At 36.8% G+C, this 19,722-nt stretch overlaps 1 protein-coding gene across 2 annotated transcripts in view; it reads left to right on the top strand.

Annotated features, from left to right (window-relative positions):
- Positions 1 to 19,722, top strand: part of ZFAT (zinc finger and AT-hook domain containing) — a 276,495-nt gene that overhangs the window by 43,524 nt on the left and 213,249 nt on the right. For both annotated transcript variants that reach the window (XM_020997901.2, XM_078153759.1), the window contains exon 2: positions 17,862 to 18,038. In XM_020997901.2, coding sequence (XP_020853560.1) covers positions 17,862 to 18,038 — 177 coding nt within the window. The remainder of the gene's footprint in view (positions 1 to 17,861; positions 18,039 to 19,722) is intronic.

Raw genomic sequence — 19,722 nt, 5'->3', positions numbered from 1 at the left:
AAATGGACTTGTTTATAGGCAGCAGAAAAATAGCCATTGGACAGCAGTTGAAGGATAGTGAAGGAGTGGGAATGATAGAGGGAATATTCTGGGATGGAATGGAATTACTTGTGCATATAGAGTGGTTTTCCTTGGCCAGGAGAAAGGTCACCTCTTCATGTGAGACAGGAATGAAGGAGATAGTTGAGCAAGATATCTGAGTCATATGAGATGGAGGATGGAGAGGAGAGAAGAGGGAGCTTTCAGCAAATGGACACAATTTTTTTTTTCAGTGAAATATGAGACAGTCTTCTCAGCTCAGAGGGTGGTAGGAGGGGAAACTGTGGGAAGTTTAAAAAGAGATGAAATGATTTGGAAAAGTCATGATAAGTGGCTAGTGAATCCGTTAGGGAGATGTGAAAGGATCGTCTTGCTGCAGTGAGGGCTCAGTTGTGATTACGTAACATAAATTTGTAGTGGACCCAGGCAGCAAGGTTTGAATAGCAGCAAAGGCAGTAGATGATGGGAATAATCCTAAACTAGGGCTTGGTAGGGTAAGATAGGAGAAAGAATAAGGAAGCAGGTACTTCAGAGAAGAGACTGGTTTGAGGTTGTACTAGTTGAACAAGATCTTAAGATTTGGAAGGGAAGAGAATGTTGCCAATTTTAGGGGTAATGGCATGGAAACAATGAGGGTTGGAGGGTTGGAGGGATTGGAGGTTATAGAGAGAACAAAGAACAGGATTGGGGGTTATAAAGTAGAGAGAAGTAGAATGACAACAGATTATCTTCAAATAATGGAATTTCAGAGTTTGTGAACATGGGAATGGAACACTTGTTGGTGATGGCAAGATGAAGGGTATGACAGTTTTTACACATGTAGCTGATATACAGTAAAGAGGAAATGAGTAAATTCAGAAACTTGGAAGCTAGGGTATTTGAATATCATTATATTTTGAAGTCCCCTAGTATGAAGGCAGGAATTGATTAATAGCATGATTTAATGGAGAATATGCTAGATTGGGAATAAAAAATTAGAGGTCCAATTCTGACTCTGCTACTGTCTGGGTGACCCTGCAAGTGACTTCAGTTCTTTGGGCTTCAGTTTTCCTTGTTTGTAAAATGTAGGAATTGAACAAAATGTGACCTTCCCTCCTGAGTTTCCCTGTTACTTTTGAGGGCAACACACTCCTTCCATTCACTGGGGCTAATAACTTGGTTGTCACCCATTACTCCTCACTCTCACTCCTCATATTCAATCTGTTCTCTTGGTCATTTTTACCTTGATAACATCTCTCTTGCACAATCCCTTCTCTCTATTCATATAGCTACAACCCTGGTTCATGCTCTAGCATCTGTCATGTGGACTACTGAAATAATCTTCCAACTGGGTCCCCTGCTTGAAGTCTCTCCCCACTCTGTTCCTTTCCCCAATTAGCTGTCAAGATGTTTTTTTCAAAATGTGTGTCTCTGCCCATGTCACTTCTCTGCAGAATGAGCATCAGTGGCTCCCTATGACTTCAAGTACTAAATATGAAGTCCTCTTGGCAATTAAAGCTCTGTATAGCCTGGTCCTTACCTTTCCTTTACTCTCCTTGGACACTGGCCTATTTTCTGTTCCTTGAACTTGATACTCCATCTCTTATCTTTTTCAAATAGCGAATAAAAGAATATGCGTAAAGTTCTCAGGCTGGTTCTTGGTACAAGGCAGGTGCCTGTATTAGTGCTTATTCCTTTCCTTTCCTTCCCCCATCTCTACTGCATCGCATCGCGTATCTCCCTTGCTCTGCCCCCTCACGTTAGTCTGCTCGTTTCCCTGGCTTGCTTCACGGTTTGGCTTCCGTCCTGCAGTTTGCAAGAAGCTTTCCCCTGTGTCTTCACTCTTCCCTTTCTGATTATCTTCCACTTACTTTGTACATATCTTGCATCTACCTAGTTATTTACACATTTTCTCCCGGCTTAGAATGTACACACCCTGAGGTCAGGGACTTGTAAAAATTTTTTACTTTTTTTGCCTTTCTTTGTATGCCTAATGCTTAAGTGCTTAATAAGAGCTTGTTGACTGACTGAGTTTCCAGCTCTGAGATCCTGTGTTTGTATTTCAGATCACATTGTAGGGTGCCACGTTGTTTCTGAAGGTTATATATAATGAGCCCATATTCGTCAACAATTTTGATGAAGCATGCATAGACATATTATGGAAGGAAGAACTCTATTCAACAACAGTGAATATTAAATTTACAGTGAGTGTTATGTGGGTGTTTGAAAATGTTTGTAAATTTCCGTGTTGGCTATTAGGTAAGTTCTCATGCCCCTGACAGACTGGGTTTTTTTTATTATTTTCATAATTTAAAAATAAAGCTGCCCTTTTGCTAAAAAGCCTGAGGGGCACTGTTTTATGTAATAAGAATCCTTCATTAAAACATGGCAACTGAACAGCAGCAGCACAGGCAACATAGACAGTGACAAGCCTCTTTTGACTGCACTGGCAATTATAATCCTAGAAAGTTTCTTCGTTGGTAAGATGAAGAAAATGCTTTTGCTACTTGCACTTGCAGTTGATTAGTATGACATGTTTTTGAGAATGTTAACCCTGATTCCATCTTCACCACTTTATGAAAATTGTTCTTCTAAAGGTTACCAATAATATTGCTAAAGGCCATGGTATTTTTTCCTTAAACCTCTGCATCTCACACAATTGACTATGCTTTTCTTTTTTTCTATCCTCTCTTCCCTTGGTTCATTACGTGCTTCCCTGACTGCTTCCTGGGAATGTTGCAGGCAGGATCTTCATTTGGGTAGTAGATGTTAGATGACTTCTGAGGACCTTTGCAAATCTGAGATTCTATGATTATTCCTAAGTGTTTTGATCTCTCTTGTACTTCCTTCACTCTTCCCCTTGACTGGCCATCATGAAGGCTCAGTCCTTAGTTTTACTTCCTCTTCTCCTTCTTCCTTCATTAGAAAGAAAACTCAACAAAGATATAGCCTTGGTTTGGTTAGATGAGGCATCTCCTCATCAGGTTAACAGGGGAGGAAATGCTGAAGCCTTGACACATCCACCAAATCTGAAGGGCAGGCCTCTTTTACATTGTTAGGTGACTAGGAAGCCACACCAACCAGCCTGAAGCCACCAGAAAGTTTCCAAGAAACAGGGCCTGAGACCCAGCTCCTTGGACCATTCAAGTGCTAGGGACAGCTTCCTTGCATTTTAGGGAAAGAACTAGCTTAGCTTATGTGGTAGAGTGGGTGGGGTCCTAGTACGAATTGACCTGTCACACTATATCTAGGTGCCCCTGGAATCACTATGCTATACTCTGGCTAGCACCCTCCCTCACAGGTAATACTCCTGTATCTCCCACAATGCTTTACACAGTGCTGAGAACAGAATACCATAAATCTTTGTTAATTGAAAAAAGTAGTCCCTGTTGATCAATGGGCATAAATTTTTCATCTTTCCATGGTCTCTCAGGAATAGCTGAGTAATATTCTGAGAAGTACTTCCATACATCCTCCTTAAAACTTGATTGAATTAGGAGGAGAAAGCCAGCAAATTGCCAGTTTTACTACATGTAAGAAACATGTTGGCTTGGCTTAGAGCCACACCTTCTGTACCTTAACTCACCATCATGTGGTACTTTTTAGTTTATAGACCATATTTCTTGCAGGAATCTTATAAGATAGAAAGTACAAGTATTATTTTCTTCAATTTATCAATGAAGAAACTTTGTAGTATTATGAGATCTAGAGCTAAAAGGGAGATCTTCATTCCTAACTCCATTATTTTACAGTTGAGCAAATTGAGACCCTGAGGGGTCTAATGACTTGCCCAAGGATACAACAGTAATAAGTAGCAGAGTCAAGTTTTGAATTTACGTCCTTTGTTTCAAGATCTCCAACATTGGTTCTACTTTTTCTCTCTTGAAAACTTCATCAGCTCTTGTGGATTTAATTTTCATCTCTGCAGATGACTTCTAGATCTCTATAACCCCAGTCTCTCTGAAATTCAACCCCATATTACCAATTGCCTATTTGATATTTCAGATTCCATGCCTGTTAACTCAGCATGTTCAAAACTGAGCTCCTTATCCTCCCCACCTCCTATTTTCTTACATATTCCAGACTTTCCTGTTTCTGTTGAAGGTACTACCACTTTTTAGTCTCCCAGATTCATTATCTCAGCATTATCCTTGACTCTTTACTCTCCCTCACCCCACATATCCAGTCAGTTGCCGTACTGAAGGTAGAAATCTGCCTTCACAACTTCTCTCACAACTTGACTTTAAGTTATTTTTCTAGCCTCACTGGACATTATTTTCCCTCCCACACTTTGAAGTACTACATAATTAACCTTCTTTCTGTTCCTCACACGTGACACTCCATCTTTCGTGGCCATTCCGTGGTATAATTCCCAGTCTGGCACTCCTTCCTCACCATCCCCCTCATAGAATCCCTCTTGTCTTTCAGGTTGTAGTTCAGGCTGTACATTTTACTTGAAGCCTTTGTTGATCCCTCCTCCCACCAAGTGCTAGTGTACTCTTTCATAAACTACCTTGAATTTAATTACTTTCTATTCATTTGTATTTATCATCAGTATATTCATTCATTTGTGTTTGTACCTGTCTTTTGCAGTAGATTGACTTGTTGGGCACAGGGATTATTTCCTTTTTTGTATTTGTATCACCAGTGACTAGTTTAGCACTTAGCACATAGTAGGAACTTAAATGCTTGTTTATTCTTGATTGATTGTTTCTTTCCACTGTAGTATGCTCCCTCTATGTGCCTCAGAGAGCTTCAGTGATTTGCTCCAAGTAATATACCATTGAGGGTTGGAAGTGGAACTCAGATCTTATGCCTTCAAGTCCATTGCTCTTCTACTGGGCCTTGTAGCAATAATGCATACATGAATAATGAGCATCATAAAACTACTTAAAATCAGTGCAGAAGCAATGCTTTGACTCAGATGTGAAATAATAGTGGGCATGGGATTAATGTGCCATTTTAGTATTGGAAGATACTTCTTATTGCTTATGTTCTTTGGGTCCTGGATTTCATTTCAAGTTTTGTTTGCTAGTTATCACCCTTAGCATTTATAATTCATGTTCTATAACTAATTATAATTTCCCAGCATAAAAAAATAGGTATATTGCAAACTTCTATTTGATTAGCTGTTTTGTAGAGGAGTGCAGTATCAGGTCATTATCTTCAACTTCTTGCTTGTACGATACTCCTTTCTTTAAATGCAGGTTGGGATTCATGCTCCTGTGAGTTATGCTTTTTAAACTGCTTTTGTATCCTGTGTAGTAGTGTAGTTTTAGGGTATGGTGTTTGTTTCTCATTTCCTACTAGATCTGGATTGGATGGCTTGTATGTCAGATTCTCAAGTTCAACAGCATGAGGCTTCCTTCAAGAGTCAGCTCAAATTTCACAGGTGTGCAGGAGGCCTTTCTCAATTCTTTATTCCACATCTCTTTTGCTGAGATTACCTATGCATATTTGTTATGAGTTTTACTTTTATTTTTTCCCTCTGGGGGCAAGGGGGAAGAAAAAGAAATAGATTTTTGTTCATTGGAAAAATTAAACTTTTTAAAAATGATGAATACAGAGAAGTATGGAAAGATTTGTATGAACTGATGCAAAGTGAAGTAAGCAAAGGCATGATAACACCATGCACGATGACTACAACAATGTAAATGGAAAGAATGATATCAACAAAAAAATAAAAATTAAATAGCCACGAAATTAAAATGACCTAAACTTTGCCCCAAAGAAGACACATAAAATGTTATATCCCTTACCATGGGTTTGGGATATCATGTAGTATATGTATATAATGTATGCATTGTGCGTGTATATGTGTATATATAGATGTGTATATATAGATGGATATAGATGGGTATATGTATATATGTAATATATATATATGTACACACACACACACACAATATAATCCTCTCTCCCTTTCTCTCTCTCTCTCTCTCCGTCTCTTTCTGTCTCCCCCTTCCACTCCCCCCTCTCCCCCAGGTTTGCTTCCGTCATTATAATGAGATCTCCTTGAGATCAGGGACCATGTTTGTTTGTTTCTTTTTTTTTCTTTCTTTGTATTTTCAGTGCTTAGCATAGTGCCTGGCACATGGTCAATGCTTAATAAAATGTTTATTGTCTGATAATTCAATGTTTTGTGGATAGCTATTAGAAGACTTTATAAAAATATAAAATTTAAAGACTTGTTTTCTTTTTATATCATCTGTATTCCCCCTCCATCCCTCCTCATCTCTATTACTCCCTCCACCAGTCCTATCCCTTATAAAAAAAGTATAAAGAAAGATAGAAAAAGTTTCATAAAAGGAAGAAACATATTAAAAAAAAAGTCTGACCCATGTGATATTCCAATGGTCTTCTACTTTTGTAAATGAATGAGGGACATTAATTTCATATGTCTTCTTTGGGGCAAAGTTTAGAATGTATGATTTCATAGCTATTTAGTTTAAATTTTTTTTTTGTTGATATTACTCTTTCCATTTACATGATTGTAGTTATTATGTAGAGTGTTATCCTGCTTCTGCTTACTTCATTTTTCCATATATCTCTGTATTTATCATTTTAAAATTTACATTTTTTTCAGTGAACAATAATCTATTTTTCTTTCCTCTTCCTCCCAGGGGAAAAAAAGAAAAACAGAACTCTTGTAACAAATTTCATAATCGAGAAAAAGGAATTCCTACATTGGCCGTGTCCAGAAAATTTATATTTCGTTCTATACCCTAAGTCCATCTCCTCTTTTTTAGAAAGTGGTTAGCATGTTTTATTACTAGTCCTTTGCAATCATGGGTGATCATTGTGTTGATTAGAGTTCTTAAGTCTTTCAAAGTTGCTAATCTGTATGCTGTTTTTGTTACTGTATAAATTTTTCTGATTCTACTTACTTCACTCTGTATCAGTTTTTACAAGCATTTCCAGATTTCTCTGAAACTGTTGCTTTTGTCATTTTTTATAGCAAAATAGTGTTCCCTTGTATTTGTGGCATTTAAAAAGGTTGAAGAAACATAATTTCTGGGTAATTTAGTCAGTTTATTAATAATTTCAGCATTTTAATAAAATGATGGTCATTTGGCCATCCCTCTCTTAGACCAAAGACCTGATGATGGCTCATGGCCTAAATGCCCTTTTGGAAGGAGCGCGGTCCCAAGGGTGGAAATCAACTTTGATTGGCTAACAATGAGAGAATGAATATTACAATGGGGGCTGGACCTGAACTTTAATTATGTCATTTAGTTCTTAAGTTGTGGCAGCCTTGGGCACTCTATTCAAAGAATTTATCACCTCCCAAACCTGAGTGGAACACAGTGGTTACCCCAAGTGGGTGGGGTATGAACAACAAAGTCCAGTCTTGTTATCTCAGCAGTGTTCTTCAAGAGACTGAACTTTAAAAATCAGGACTTTGGAAAAAGGGCGAACTCTGAATTTCCCCAAATCATTGATTACTAATAATCATTTCTCTCATGTTCATATATGCTATAATCTGTTCAGTAATCCCCCAATTGACTGGCACCCCTTTAGTTTCTAGTTGTTTTCCTGTATTCATTAATTTCTTGTAGCACAGTCATTTTCTTTTTTGTTTCTGTTCTATAATTTGTTTAGCTGTTCCCCATATGATGTATATCTATCTTGCTTCCAGTTCTTTGCTATCACAAAAAGTGCAGTTATTTATATAGAACTTTTCTTCTTATCATTGATTGCCTTAGAATATGTCCTTTGCAGTAGAATTGCTGAGTCAAATGGCATGGGCATTTTAGTCACTGTAGGCAGTATTTTAAATGGTTTTGAGGGGACAAATATGAAGTAGTATATTATTTTATTTATTTATTTTTTTCACTCAGTGTGGTTTAACCAGTGCCAAAACTAATGGCCTTCTACCCCCTTCCCAAATCCTTATCCTTTTTGACCTCCCTGGAACTGACAGAGGGTTCATTACCCTCTTTTCTTTGATATTCAGTCTTCTCTTAAGTTTTCATAACATTGCTCCCTTCTGGTTCTCATCCTACCTGTCTGTCTCTTTTCCTGGATCTTCATCCAGGTTATATGACTAACTGAGGGTCTTTCCTAAGTCTTAGTCCTAAACTCTCTTCTATTCTCCCCCTGTACTATCTCACTTGTTGATCTCATTAGCATAGTGGATTCAATTATCATTTCTATATAGATGATTCTCAGATCTGTATATTCAGTGCTAACCTTTCTCCTGAGCTCCAGTCTCCCATCACTATCTGCCTCTTGGACATAGGTATCTCAAACTCAACATTCAATTCAATTCAGTAAAATAATTTTATTTGGTGCCTACTGTGTACCAGGCACTGTGTTAAGTGCTGACTATATAAATAAGAAAAAGAAAGATAGTTCTTGCCTTCAAGGAGCTTACAATCTAATGGGTTAAGACAATATGGAAAAGGAAGCAGAAGAGTGGTATGGGAGAAGGGGCATATCATCAGATGGTACCTAAATGGGGGCGTGATTTTTGGTGGAGTTGAAACCAAGCTTGTGGGAAATGGAGAGTTACTTGGAAAGTTCTGAGTCCTCTATCAAGGAAGGCTCTGGGAGGGCTCTGGGAGGAGCTTATTGCTTTGCTCTCCAGCCCTCCAAAGAGAGGAAAGGCAATTGAGGGAAGTGAAAAGGTGTTGAGTATCAAAACCTGAGTCAGTGTGCATGGTGTTGAGATTTCAGGAGATCAGTTTATCTTAGGAGAGACACAATGATCTCTGGAGTCAAACCAAGCAGAGATGCTAATGGAAAATGTCCAAAACTGAACTCATCCTCCTCTTCTAAACCTTTCCCTCTTCCAAACTTCTGTTATCATAGAAGGCATCATCATTCTCCCAACTAATTTGCAACCTTAGTGTTATCCTTGCCTCTTCTCTTGCCACTCACTCCATATATCCATTCTGTTGCTAAATCTTGTCATTTCTGCCTTCAAAATATCAGTTTTATACATCCTTTTCTCACCACTCAGTAAGGTGCTATAGTAGTACAAGTCTTTATCACTTCTTGCCTGGACTTTTGCAATAGCAGTCTAGTTCACCTCTTATCATTGTTTCTCAGAACTTCAATTCATTTTTCATACGGCTGAAGTAAAAAGCTGACCGTGTCATTCTCCACTTCCCTCAATGAATGACCTTTAGTGTTTCCCTCTTGCCTCCGAGATCAACTATAAAGTTCTCTGGCATTTAAAGCCTTTCGTAGCCTAGCCCTTTCTTGCTTTTCCAGTTTTCTTATATGTCATGTACTCTGTGATCCCACAACGTTAGCCTTCTTGTCATTTCTCTTACATGGCACTGTACCTTTTTAGAGAGTGTCTGTCCTATATGCCTAGAATGCCCTCCCTCCTCACCACAATACATGACATATAGTAGGTTCTTAGTAAATGCTTGTTGACTTGAAGATTTAGTTCTTATAATATAATTCCTTATAATTTAGTTCCTTATAATAATTACGCTTGTTCCTTAAAGATTTAGTCTAAACCCTTCCTTCTGTTGCTTCTCCCCACTCCTCTTCACTTCATTCTCTGCTAAATTGCTTTCTATTTACTCTGTGTGTGTGTGTCTGTCTATGCCTACAAATATATATATAGATGTATATATATATGCACATACATTTATGTGTTTGTATGTAAATATTGAATAAACATATACTATATAATAAATGGAAGTAAAGTTTATATATATACATTTAATTTATAAATATAAAACATATATAAAGCAACTGAAAATATAGTAAATTTACTATATATATTACATACAAACATGTTATATGTATTTATATGTACAGTTGTTTTCATGCTGTTTTCCGTATTAGAATTGTAGAGTCTTTTAGGGCAAAGACAGTGTTTTTGCCTTTTATTTTAGCTTCAGTGCTTGGCACAGTACCTGACACATAGTAGGTGCTTCATGTTGCTAAAAATGGCAGTAGCATTTTCCTGATGTAACTGTTTAATAATTTGGTTAAAAGAAGGAAAGGTGCTTAATCTTATGTGACTAAGTCTGGCTATTAGTCAAACTATGCTGGGGATTATTGGTTCCCTTTCCAAGTATTGAGAAACCCTGTGTTGCCAGGAACTAATACCAGACTCACCCTGTTCCAGTTTGTAGAAACAAATAACCATTTTTCCCTGTCTCCAATATGTGGCATCTTTTTTTTTTTTAACTTTCTTTTCTATACTTTTGTGGTTATCCCTGAGTGGTTTAGCAACCATATCTGTAAGTATACAAGAGGGTAACTCTTCTAGACCAAGAGACTCACACTTATTTGGAATTGTTAGGTTTGTAACAAACCTGCAAATCTCACCTAACTTCAATTTTCTTTTAACTCTATTTGTTCCATTCTGAAGACCATTCTCCTTGTCAAATAAGACAGAAACAAAATAGGAGTTGAATGGTTTCATTTTCTCTCTATTCCGTCTCCCTGAAGCAGTAGACATGAATGTGTTCACTTGTGCATAAGTCTCATTCTAAGCCATGCTGCTTGAGCAACGGTAAATCCAGGCATTTGTTTAAAAAAATACCTCCCCTGAAGTCAGAAAACATTTAATAGTAGGATTCACTAGTTGGGACTTTTCAGTAGTGACTTGTGTCCTAGCTATGACCTCCTAGGATTTTTGAGAAAACAGGTTGTTAGGCAAAAGTGATGATTAAGATGTCATTTAGTTCCATAGGAACAGTGTTGCAAATGGGAGCTCTGTTCCTGGTCAGGCAAAATTCAAACTATAATAGCTTAAAATAGGAAGAGAAGGGGAGAGATATTGATTATATTAAATTCCACCTGGCTGGATACTCTCTTCTCTTCCCCCAATCCCTTCCCAGAAGAAAGGAAGACCAATTGGGATAACTAGTTAATAGATCCATTCTAGGATTCTCAAAAAATTCATCAATGTCAAGGAATAAAGAATCTCTCCTTGAAAGGTGTGTTAAAATATATGGCAACCAAAAAAGGATAAATTTTCATCTGTAAATTTTAACTCTGTGCATATGGAAATTTCTTGTTAAAGTAAAAAAGTCTCCTAAAGTATAATGTTCTTCCAACAAAATACTTTGTAGTAATTGTATTAATATCACTTTACTTTGTCTTAGAATTGAAAAGCAGAACAACGTTCTTTCAAGTTCTTCATGCTATCTCCCGACTCATATAGTAAGGAAAAAGGAATTTAGAAACCAGAAAGTGCCTGTTTGTTTCTTCACCACATCTTTCATATTTTCCTTTTCATTAGACTTACCTTAAGATTGAGTGATTTCATGGCTTTCAAGCATTTGAGCATTGACTTTATGCCCCAAACCATGCTGTCTTGAGATAGAAAGCACAGCTGTTATTTTTGAAGGCAATGATGGCCTACGGCATCATTTAACTTTCCTGGGAGAGGCCGTGTGGTGAAATGGAAAACTCTGGGATTTGGAGTCGGGATATTGGCTTAAATGCTCTCTCTTGTGTCTTATAATTTTTGTGACTCGGCAAGTCACTTAGCTTCTTGAAGTCTCAATTTTGTTATCTCAGAAATGAAAGAATTGGATTAGAAAATTTCTAAGATTCCTTCCAGCTCTAAATCTGTATAGAAAGTGGCATCGGGTTTGGGTGGAGTATTTTCCTCATCAGTCAAGTACCTATTATATAGCTGGACTCTGTGCTAGATGATGTGAACAGAATTATAAAGAGTAAAAGAATCTCTATTCACAAGGAGCTTAAATTCTGATGTAGGAGATGATTATAAACATACATATACACACTTGTATATACACACATAATGAATGTATGTGTGTGTGTAGTTTGTAAATCAGTTGCATAGACATTAAAACCATGTCTTTACAAAGACAGAAAAAGAATATAGAGAGAAAAGAACAGGACAGAGCACTGGGGGACACCCGTAGTTAGGACCAGTGATGTAGTGAGTCAGCAAAGGAGACAGAGAAGGACTGGCAAGGAGGACCAAGAGAGAGTGGAATCATAAAATCCCAGAGAGCAGAGATTAGCAGGAAGGAGGTGGTTGGTTACCAGTGTCAAACGCAGCAGATGGTTGGAGAAGGATAAAAACGGAACGTATCATCAGCTATGGCAATTGATAACTCTTTGATAACTTTGAGGAGAGCAGTTTCATTGGAATGATGAAGTTGGAAGCCAGACTGCAAAGGAGTAAAAGAGAGGAAAGTTAAGTGAGGCAGCAAGTGTAGACAGCTTTTTCCAGGAGTTTGGTAGGCAAAGAAAGCAGAATCATAGGATGATATCCTGAGGGAATGATAGGGTCTAATGAAGGATGAGGGAGATTTGTACTTGCTTATAATACACAGATGATTTTAATGTTACTAGTAAATGCATTGTTAGCTGGCATAAGGCAATATAGTAAACTTTTTGTGCGTTTTGTTGGTATTGGCATGCGTTTTTAGAAGGCTAATATTGTGTGAAAAAGCACTGGCCTGGGAGTCAGAAACACTGAGCTTTAGTTTTCACTTCTGCCACTTGGTTAAGAAAAATCTATTTCAGTAATTAATACAAGACAAAAGAACATGTGGTTAGATATCAGTCTACACATCAGTAACTCAAAAAAGATATGGGTGCACAGTAAGAGATGGTCTGAAGATGTTAATATCTGTTCTGAGGAAGATAACAGGAACAGGATACTCCAGTCTAGCACAGTCAGATGTCATACCCTAAGGCATTACCCTGAGGTTTTTAGAATGCCTTTGGAGCCAAGGATTATATTCATGGGCATTTATCTGCCATTCTAGCTATCTCTATCTCTCTTTCTCTTCTGCTTGTAGGGGCCTGATCTACATGGCCTGTATCATAGCCAAAAAGCCAATGTGGTCCTACACTGCGTTAAGAAAATCATAATGCTGTAAACTAAGAAGTTGTTACTCCCATTGTATTATTCCCTATTCAAAACATATCTGGCTGCCACATTTCAGGTAGGAATAAAATGGAGAGTGTCTAGAGGAGGGCAGTTAGGATGCTGTCATTATCTGTTGTAGAAAATGCTTTTGTTCGGGTATGGGTTGAAACAGCTAGCTCATTGGGTCTGTTCCCACTGTAAGATTCTGTGATTTTGTGAATTGACATTTATAAGTACATGAAAATATTTCATTGATTATATCGAACATTGATTTAGCTTATCTTTCTGCCTAACCTCGAATCCATCTTTAATACATTGTAAGACTGTTAACCTTCATACACTATACATCTAGTCCAGTGTTATGAACACGATGAGCTTTCTGTCAATGTTTATTGTTGTTGATGATGTCATTAATAGGAATGTGTTAGCATAAAGTAGTAAGATTCCCATCTTCTTTGTTAATTAAAGGAACATTTCTCATCATAAGTCCCTGTGCCAACCAATAAAAGGAGTCTTGGCTCCTGTGATATTCTGTATTTAAATCTTATTTGTAAATAATTTAAGATTATAGTCCTTGAATTCATTTAAGTGCTACCAGTATCTCTTTAGGGAATTTTATAGCTTCCATGCACATAGACATTTACTGTCAGCTAAAATTAAGTTAAACTATACAAAATTTCAGTCAATTTATATTGAATTTAATGTGTGTAGTTAGTGGCATGTGGCTATACCTCTGTTAGTGATAGAATAGAACACGGTATAAAGGAAGTTGTGTCTATTTCCTCATTCAAAGGCATTTATTTATTTACGAAAATAAACTTCTTATTTATTTTAAGTACTTTTTTCTTTTTAAATTTCGAGTTCCAGATTCTCTTCCTCCCATCCGTTCCCCACCCATTGGAAAGGCAAGGAAAATGATATCAATTATACATGTGAAATAATGCAAAGCATATTTCCATATTAGCCATATACAAAAAAAAATTTTTAAAAAGCGAACAAAAAATAAAGTGGGAAAGTTATATTTCAATTTCTACTTAGAGTTCATCAGTTTTCTCTCTGGAGGGTGGATAGCATTTTTTCATCCTGAATCCTTTGGAAATGTCTTGGATAATTGTATAGATCAAAGTAGCTGAATCTTTCATAGTAGATCACTATTACAATATTGTTATTACTGTGTACAATTATCTCCCAGTTCTTCTCATTTCACTTTGCATCAGTTCATATAGGTCTTCCCATGGTTTTTTTTTTCTGAAACCCCACTCCTTTTCATTTCTTATAGCACATCATAATCATATGCCACAGTTTGTTCAGCCATTCCACAATTGATGAGCATCCCCTCAATTTCCAATTCTTTACCACTACAAAAAGCTGCTATAAATATTTTTATACATATAGTCCTTTTCTTTTTTCTTTGATCTCCTTGGAGTACAGAGCTAGTAGTGGTATTGTTGGGCCAATCGATGTGCACAGTTTTATAGCTCTTTGGGCATAGTTCCAAATTGTTCTCCAGAATGATTGGATAAATTCATAACTCAACTAACAGTTTATTAGTGTACCTATTTTCCCTTGATCCCTCCCGGATTTGTCATTTCTGATAGGTGTGAGGTGGTATCCCAAAATTGTTTTAATCTGATTTCTTTAATCAACAGTAATTTAGAGCATTTTTTATATGACTATAGATAGATAGCTTTGATTTCTTCTGCCTGTTCATGTCCTTTAGCCATTTTTCAGTTTGGCAATGACTCTTATTTTTATAAATTTGACTTAGTTCCCTCTGCATTTGAGAAATGAGGCCTTTATCAGAGAAAATTGGTCTCAATTTTTTTTTTATATTACTTCTTTGTCTGTCATACCTTTTAGCAAAATGTAGTTTCCCTACTTATCTCTTTTAATTGGGTCTGTTTTTGCTTTTGCTTTGTGTGAGATCATGTCTTGCATAATAGATTCTGCTCTAGCCCTTTATTTTAACTCTATGTGTATCTTTCCGTTTCAAGTGTATCTCTTATAAACAACAGGAACATTCTTGTAAAGAATATACTGTTGGATTCTGTTTTTTAATCCATTCTGCTGTCCACTTAAATTGTATGAGTGAGCTCATTCCATTTATATTCAAAGTTATGATTACTAACTGTATATTTCCCTCCATCCTATTTTCTTATGTTTATCTTTCTCTTTCTTTTTATTTTGTCCCTCCTCAGAAGTGTTTTGTGTCTGAACATTTCCTCCCTTAATCCGTCCTCTCTTTTATTACCCCCATCCCATATCTCTTATCCTTTTTCCTTCCTGATTCCCTATTGAGTCAAATAGGTTTCTATACCCAACTGATTGTGCATATATATATTCTTCCTTCTTTGAATTAATTCCAATGAGAATTTCCCCCTGCACTATAAAAATTCTTCCTTGCATCCCTCTTTTGTGTGAGAAAAATTTCCCCCTTTTACCTCTTTTGTCTTCTCCCAGTGCATCCCTCTTTCTCACTCTTTTTTTTTTTGGGGGGGAGGTGGTAGTAATTTCTGACATAATAAGCTTACACACATGCCTTCTGTCTTTGTAGCCTTTTAGTAATGATAAAGCTTTTAGGAATTACACATATCATCTTATATAAGAATGAAAACAGTTTAAACATATTAAGACCCTTATGATTTCTCTTTCATGTTTACCTTTTTATGCTTCTCTTGAATCTTGTGTTTGAATGTCAGATTCTCTATTAGCTCTAGTCTTTTCTTGAATTTGTGAAAGTTGTCTATTTCATTAAATATCTATCTCCTCCTTCTCTCCCCACTTTCCCCCTCTCTCCCACCAAGGATTATACTCAGTTTTCCTGGATAGGTTATTCTTGTTTGTAATTCTAGCTCCTTTGCCTTTTGGAATATCATGTTCCAAGCCCTCTGCCTCTTTAATATAGAACCTGCTAAATCTTGTGTAATCCTGATGATGTTTAAATTGTTTCTCTCTGGCTGCTTGCAATATTTTCTCCTTGATCTGAGAGCTCTGAAATTTGGCTATAATATTCCTGGGAATTTTCATTTTGGGGTCTCTCTTAGTAGGTGTTGTTTTACCATCTGCTTCTAGAGTATCAGGGCCATTTTCCTTGATAATTTCTTGAAATATAGGCTTTGGTGTTTTGTTTTATTTTTTTTAATCATGGCTTTCAGGTAGTCCAGTATTTCTTAAATTATCCATTCTGGATCTATTTTCCAGGTAAGTGATTTTTACAGTGAGATATTTCATACTTCTGTTTTTTTGATTCTTTTGACTTTGATTGTTTCTTGGTGTCTCATGGAGTCATTAGCTTCTATTTGTCCAATTCTAATTTTTAAGGAATTATTTTCTTCCGTGAGTGTTGATGCCTCTTTTTCCATTTGTCAGTTCTGTTTTTTAAGGAATTCTTTTCTTCAGTGAATTTTTGTGCCTCCTTTACCATTTGGTCAATTCTGTTTAAGGTATTATTTTCTTCAGTATTTGTTTGTGCCTCTTTTACCAAGCTGTTAATTTTCTTGCATTATTTTCCTTTCTTTCCCCAGTTTTTCCTTTACCATTCTTATCTCTTTCTTTAGCTTTTCCTAGAATTCCTATTGAGTTTGGGTCCAATTAGCATTTTTCTTTGAGGCTTTTTTTGTAGCTGTTTTCACATCATTATCTTTTTCTGAGTTTATGTCTTGGTCTTCCCTTCCTCCATAGTAGCTTTTTATGGTCAAGTTCTTATATTGTTATTTGCTTATTTTCCCAGTCTATTATCTTGACTTTGAACTTTGTATTAAAGTTGGGCTGTGCTCACCTTGGGGTGGGGAGGCCAGAGCTAGTTCCAAGAGTTCACAAGATTTTGTTGCTTTCAAGGTGGTGTGATCCTGGGAGAGGTTTGGTCACTGCTCTCTTGTTCTATATGCAGGAAGGGCCTCTGTTCCCCTGCAGCTACTACACTAGTGCTCTTTTTGGCTTTGGAACTGTGACCAGGTCCCTTCTTCTTCTTTAACCCCAAGTGCTAGCACTTCTCTTTGCCTTGGAGCTGATCAGGGCCCCAGCTCCCTTGTGACTGACCACAAGAACACCTTTCTTCACTGGAACTGTGATCCAGAACTGTATGGGCAATAGAGTTGCCAATCATTGTCAGCTGCACCCAGTGCAGTCAGGATTAGGTCAAGGGCTGTCTGTAACCTCTTATTATTAGTTGTTTGACTCCTTACCATCTTTGAGCTGAGAGTCCCCCAAGCTGCTGCTGCTGCTGACAACTGCAATGTCACACCTGCTACTGCTGCTGAGTAAGTGGCTTCTGGACAGGCCTCCACTCTGGTGTCACTGACCTATTCTGTGGACCTCCTAAGTTGTCTTAGACTGGAAAAAATGTCTCACCCTGATCTTTTGTTGTCTCTGCTACTCCAAAATTTGATTTGAGGTGTTATTTTAAAGTTATTTGGAGAGGAATATTGGGGGAGGTTCATCTGGGTTGTTGCCTGTACTCTGCCATCTTGGCTCTGCTCCATTCAAAGAATCTAAGTTCTGAAGTATCAAAGGGACATCATTATGAACTAATATTACCAGGAAATTAGTACATGCTATAATCCTAGAACTCTGTGTTAAAGCAAACACCTTTATTAGTTGCTCATTTAATTCATTTCAATGCAATAGACGTTTGTTTGCTGCTTACTCTGTGCATGGCGCTGGGCTACATGTGAGTCAGAATGCATTACTATTGAGAAGAGCTATTTCACAGAATTATGGAGCTAGAAGTTGTCTCAGAGGTCTGAAAGCAAGCCTCTTCTTCAGAACCTTCAGTGATGAAGAACTCATTACTTTTGGATATAGCCCATGCACTCTTGCAGAGCTTTAACATTTTTGTTCTATGTAATCCAACAGGGAGATTCTTCAACTTGGTAGAAAAAAAAATAAAAGCAAAATATGAGTTGAATAGTTCTGCCTTTTAAAAAATTATTTCATACATATCTCAGTCTCTTTATCAATAGGAAGTATGTGATTTCTCAATTAAGTAATATGTATGTTATTTTTTCTTCTCCTACAGAACAACATTCCATCTTCATGTGTAAATTTTGTAACTTATTTTCACCAAGTCAGTCGGAACTACTTTCACATGCATCTGAGAAGCACAAAGAAGAAGGAGTTAATATTGATGATATCATCATTCCTCTCAGGCCACTTAATACTACTGAACCTACCAATCAGCACAAAAGTGGAGAAGGTATGGGTGGAATGTGTCTTATCTATCTGTCTGTCTGTCTATCTATCTATCTATCTATCTATCTATCTATCTATGTCCATTAATCCATAGCCTGAGTCACTGTCAATTTGCTATAATGAAATTTTTATTGCTATTTTCACATTTTTACAGTTTGTGTTGTTTATGTTTTTTGACTTCTCTCTTAGTTCAGCATGACAGAATTGTAGAATATTTTTCAAATTTTTGCATGACATGGTTTGTGGCTCCTAGATGTTTAAAAATATATTTTATTTATATTTTTTCCATATTACCTGGATTTTCCCTGTACCCTTGTCTTCATTGATTTTTAAATGTCAGGAGTAGCCATACATGCTAAGCAATAAGAATAACAGTGTGTTGCTAGACAAATCAACAATAAATAGTTCCTTGAATAGTGACCAGTCCACGTAACTGCTCAAGCTACTGTATTCTTTTCATTTAAAGATTAAAATATCAAGATTATTTATTTATATTGAGCTTCCACACTCATGATGATTTATGGTCAGTGTGAGGATAATTGACAACATGAGAGACTGCAGGCATTTTAGCTTTTTAGTTAGGTCATAGACGTCAAGTGAGTACATGTTCACTTTAAAATCTGCATCACCAAATTCTATGAAGATTATAAATACAAAATCCTATTTTTTAAAAAAAGCTTCAATATCTTTATTTGCATTTCCCAAATGTAATCAGTAGGAGAAGCCATATTTTATTCATAAAATAATAAGAAACCCTGCCATAAATATAGCTAAAACTTAAGTAGAATTAAAAAAAATACTAAATCTGTAAGAGTCTTGTAATGTAAATGACTTAATGTATGATTTTCATCACATAAGAGATGATTAAGTCACTGTGAAATATGGGGTGTAAGTTGATATAGTAAGAACTTTTTCATGAATTCATCAAGTTAAGTTTTCTTTCTCATTTCCCAAATTTAGAGAAGACGGAAAATTGTTTACATGGGGCCTATTATAAGATAAAGAACCTGATGGACATGTTGTGTACAGAATCATGGGATTTGGAATTGGAAAGATTTTCTAACCAAATCTTGCAAAATGTATTCTTCTGCATCTCCAACAAGTGGTCACCTAACTTCTTGAAGATTTTTCAGGAGAGAAGCTCACTACTTCCTAAGGCAGTCCATTCCATTTTTGCACACTTCATTATCTGCTTTCTTTTAACTTCTTTCATCCTCATCTCACATTCGTCAGCTGCCTGATGCTACCATTATCTCCTTCAACCCTGGTTCCCATGAGAGGTGGTCCTTCTTCTTGCCAAGGCAAACCTGTCTACATGTATAAGTGATCCCATTCCAACCTGTTTTCTTCAGCAGATTTCTTCCTTTTTCCATCTTGCCAGTCTTCAGGTCTCCCTGTCCACTGGAGTGGCTGCTTTGTACTTCCTACAAACATGCTCATGTTTCTCATATACTCAAAAAATCCTCCCTTGATCTATCTATTTTCTCAAGCTACCATTCCATCTCTCTCCTGCCTTTTGTGACTAAACACCTTGAGGAGGTGAGCCGCAATCAGGATCTCTACTTATCTTCTCATTCTTATCTTAATTTTCCTCAGTCTGTCTTCTGACATTATTATTCAAGTGAAACTGCTGTCTCCAAGGTTACCGATTATCTTTTTAATCATCCGAGTGGAAGCCTCTTCTCAAT

The sequence above is a fragment of the Phascolarctos cinereus genome, unplaced genomic scaffold (assembly GCF_003287225.1).
Source record: "Phascolarctos cinereus isolate Bilbo 61053 unplaced genomic scaffold, phaCin_HiC Scaffold_4;HRSCAF=312, whole genome shotgun sequence".
In the NCBI taxonomy this organism is placed as follows: domain Eukaryota; kingdom Metazoa; phylum Chordata; class Mammalia; order Diprotodontia; family Phascolarctidae; genus Phascolarctos; species Phascolarctos cinereus.
This window is presented reverse-complemented; position numbering and strand designations above follow the sequence as displayed.